At 54.6% G+C, this 4,213-nt stretch overlaps 1 protein-coding gene; it reads right to left on the bottom strand.

Moving 5' to 3' along the window:
• Window positions 1–227: 227 nt before the first annotated feature.
• Window positions 228–4,068, bottom strand: CHC_T00005591001 (hypothetical protein). XM_005717419.1 is given in 2 exon segments: window positions 228–579; window positions 580–4,068. The coding sequence occupies 1 exon segment, from the start codon at window positions 4,066–4,068 to the stop codon at window positions 580–582; it is 3,489 nt and encodes a 1,162-aa protein (XP_005717476.1). The 3' UTR covers window positions 228–579.
• Window positions 4,069–4,213: the final 145 nt, after the last annotated feature.

The following is a 4,213-nucleotide window of genomic DNA, read 5'->3' as shown; positions in this document are numbered from 1 at the left end:
CGCAGACTTTCTGACCGACAGATATTCGGAGAGAAAAGAACGCGCCGAGAAAGGAAGACTGCTTACGCAAGCAGAGAAGGAGGCCGCGAAAGACGCCGCCAAGGCTAAGGCAAAAGCAAACGAATAATCTTTTCCTCACAAACCTCCTTGTCTTAAACGTATTTATGGGCGCGACCGTGACTTCCACCTCGCTCGCTATGCCGAGACCTAGACGAGCAGTAAATGCGTTTGTCGATTAGTATGAGTTTTTTTTGTTTTCCTTCGTGTCACCTCTACAAGCGGTGATTTCAGCGGTTTCTAAATGTATTCCTTCCTTCTCCTGCAGACGCATTCGCGCGAGATGATCTTGGTTTGCGCACCGGCGATTTGCATCTCATCGCCACGAGTTGATTCCACATGGATTCTTAATGGCGCGGGCAAGTCGTTGTTAAGCTAGTTGCTGTTGAGCTAGTTGCTGTTGAGCTAGTTGCTGTTTAATCTAGTTTCGGCCCTCACGCGGCCCACTGTAATTTGGCATTAAGCAAAAATCAAGCCAAGGGCCCTTCCCACGTTTCAGAGTCTGACATGCAGAGCTTTCCTTTACCGCCTCCTTCGTTTTCCTGCCGGACTACCTTCGGCGGAAAACTGCAACTCTCGTCCTTGCATTCCAGCATGTGACGGGCTCTTCCGTTTCGCACGGCCATCGCTAAGTCGACCAAACGGAGAGGTTGCGTTTCGCCACCTCCTCACGTTCGCAGCCATCTGCATAGTCTCACGGAGGCTTTCCGCCGTCATCTTGTTCGTGTTTTGTGGTCGCCGCGCATGCAGAATTCGGAGCTTCGCACGCCTCTGCATTCCATCTCGCGGCAAGGCCTTTATCGTCGTCGGCTTGGATCCCATGTCAAACATTCGTATGGGAGAGTACGCTCCTGAACGTGCAAAATAGTTTCGCTTCATCCTGTCCCCAATTACGTCGCGAAAAGGCGCATGTCTGATGCGACAGCTTTCCTCGATTCGCAGCAGCTTCTCCATTATTGTCCCACCCTTTTTCTCCGTCTTCGTCTTCCACCCAAACTCAAGTTCGCGCCCCACGCGTTGTCTTGTCCTCTCTTCATCAGTACCACCTGCATCCGGGTCGGAAGCCAAATTTCTTAGCGTTAAAGCTACAGATGGTATTTCACGTGAACCAACGACAAACGGTGACGTCTTTTGTCGCTTCAGTCCTGAACCAACGGAATCATTAGCCTCCCAGTCCGCCATGCTTCTCTTTCGTCTGGTCCCAGTTGTGCCACTAAACTCATTATCTCTAGACCCACTTGCATTCCACAGAGGGGCTCTGCCCGCTTCCGACTCAGTGCGGATAGGCCTAATGTCGTCGGTCTGCACCTGAGAGCTTATTTCATATTTTTTTGATCGCAGTTGGGATGTTTTTGATATGCGTCCAACGTTTACCTTCAGCTTGTCGTGCACTGTAGACATGGGCAGCCAATCATACTTACCACCACGAGAAGTTTGGAAAGCGTTAAAATGCCCTTTCCCGAAAGCCTTGCCATCCGCCGATGACTTGCGAAGGCGGCTGAAGCTCCTAAACGGAGCTGCAGCATTTTTCCGGACAGCGTCTACACCGCCTCCATGATGTACCAAGACAACCTTTGGCTCATTCGGCATCCGTACTCTTGATGAATCCAAGACCGTACCGCTTTCATTTTGTGCCATGGGCAAGACCTCTTCCGGCCCATGTGTTTGCACAGCTCCAGGACCACTGCCACGTGCGGACGTCAACGTATTTCGACCTGTTTTGAAAAGACCGAGAAGAGATTGCTGGCCTCGGCGACTCTCGTTGTAAGGGGATTCATTTGTACCCCCCGCAACGTATGCAGAATGTCTTGCATTTGTTCCCGCTTCCTCCGGTGCGCCGATTTGTTCAGCAATTAAGCCAGTGTCCATCTTCTCAGGGCTTGAAGCTCGATCATTGGAGTGTGCAGGCATAATCTCCTGATCGCCATCTCCGCTGGCATCAGCATGTGCTGCACCGCGAGAGTCGAGCGCTGTTTCAAACCTGTCCGTCCCTCCGATGTGCTCGGTCATTAGACCTCCAGTTGCAGGTGTGTTGCCAATCTCCCCAAGCGGGGACAATGACGACCGTCTTCCTTCGTTTGACGAGCTGCCGCGTGCGTTTTCTTCAATCTCCTCCGTGGCCTGTGGAGGGCTGGATGCACCTGATCTTGGGCTGGGACCGCTCTGCGGAGCAGAGCTAGAATTGTACGACCCACAGGGAGAGAGCTGGTCACTGCCAGCTGCCTCGGGCTCAGATCCTGGGGAGGATCTGGAATCACCTGAATGGACGTCCTGATGACCATCAGAACTCGAGGGACTGATCTCAACAACTTCATCTACAGGATCCCCAGCCCCGTCGCTTACGTGGTCATTCGTAGCGCCACCAACTTCATTGTCCTCCGACGGTAGCTCTCCCGCGGAGGACCCGCTAGACATCTGTACATCCTCTATGCGTGGCTCCTCTTCCTCACTGTTAAACTCTCCGTCTCTGACAGTGTTCCCGAACAATTCGTGCTCTTCGCCGGTGTTCATACTGTGGTGGGCCTGTGGCATTTGCGCTGACGCGTCAGCAAAGTCGTGGGGCTCAAAGGGAGCAAGCTCTTGGGCACGTTCCGGCTCTACATCATCGACGTCCGAAGCAACACGATCTGGGGATTGATTCGTCGCAGTAGGTTCCTCGGACGCATCATTTCCATCCATTCTCGAACTGGGCGGAAGCAGGTCGGGTGCTGCATGGGATTCCAGTGGACTGTCATGAGCAGTTTCTCTCTCCCCGTCCACATGGGCTCTGACGGAAGCTGCGATCGCTTCTGGCCCATGCGAGACTGGTGCTGCCGTAGATGAACCATCGTCTCCTTTCACACTTGGCGAACGCGGTGTCGGCAGCGGAGACTCGGAAAACGGACTGTTCTCCCGACGTGCTGCAGGTTGCACATCTGCCGGCGATGCCCGTGCAGGCTCGGGTTTGGTTGCAGGGGAAGCATTGGATGCGCCCATAGGAAGACCAAAAGTCTGCCCCATCTTCGGCAACTTGTTTTGCGGTGTTTCAACACTGGCGGTGTCGTCACGGCTGTTCTCCACAACACGTGAGGAGTGGAGTTCTTTAAATGTTGGTTCAGGTTGCGACTGCTTTGCAATTGTCTCAAATTTTAGACCGAAAGGCTGACTAGCTGGTAGAGAGGCGGGCCCCCCAGAGGATTTATGCGAAAAATCATGTCTCCTCGGATTGTCAGTCGGTGCACTCTTCACACCCGCTCCTGCGTTTTCCCCGTCACTTGTCGCCCCCTTCTGTGCGTGAGACATATATTTCTTTTCAATGAGCTCAGCCCCTTCCTCCACATCTTGCTCTTGGCGGGTGTCGGAAGCGGACTCAGCTGCAGGTTCCGTCGCGATATGAGTTAGTGCTTGTCCATTGTTGCGCCTTAAATGTTGGACAAGTTCACTGGCGGGTGCGAGGGCACCAGGCTCATCAGGTTGGTCGCGCAAGCGAACGGTTACTCCATCTTGAAGATGATATTCTGTTCTCTCTTGCGTCCTGTGTTCATCGTTGCGCGTCTCGTGTGCATCATCTGTCTGCGCGTCCCTTTCGCTCCGGTCAATCTGTTGATTAGTGTCATCCTTTCTGCCACGTTTTCCAGTCTGGAGGGCGTCTGGTTCTACGTCCTCTTGCCCAGATGGACTGGGGTTTGGCGAGTCAGTTTTTGCAGCGGGAGGAGGAACGAATGTTACTCCACTGTGATGGGGTTCAGGTAGTTCTTGCGATGACTCGTGTTCAGTTGCTGACACCTTTGCCTGCTCTCCAGCGCGCTGGACCTGAGCGCGGTTGCGAATGAGAAAAGATGGCCGGCCCTCCAAACCTTGCGCACGACGAGGTTCCACAGCGTGAAGCTCTGCAGAAGCCGGCGTGACGTGTTCCTCAACACTGTCCAAAATGCGTTGCACGAGCTCCTTCTTATTCCCCGTCGTAGGTAGACCCCTTCCGCGACACTCGCGCACAAGCCGTACCTTGCGCCAAGCACGGATATTGTGCATCAGCCCCTCATCGCCGTCCTCCAGCCCGGAAGGCGATGCCTCTCCGGCGTCCTCCGCCCCTCTCAGCGACACGTCCTCCGCTTGCGCGGCCCCGCGGCCGGCGCCCTGCGTCGCCGCCGCGTCGGACGTCCGCCGATCGCGCGGC

This window comes from Chondrus crispus, genomic scaffold (genome assembly GCF_000350225.1).
Source record: "Chondrus crispus Stackhouse genomic scaffold, scaffold_30, whole genome shotgun sequence".
NCBI classification, from domain to species: domain Eukaryota; phylum Rhodophyta; class Florideophyceae; order Gigartinales; family Gigartinaceae; genus Chondrus; species Chondrus crispus.
The sequence above is the reverse complement of the archived record's forward strand: the minus strand, read 5'-3'. Positions and strand labels throughout refer to the sequence as shown.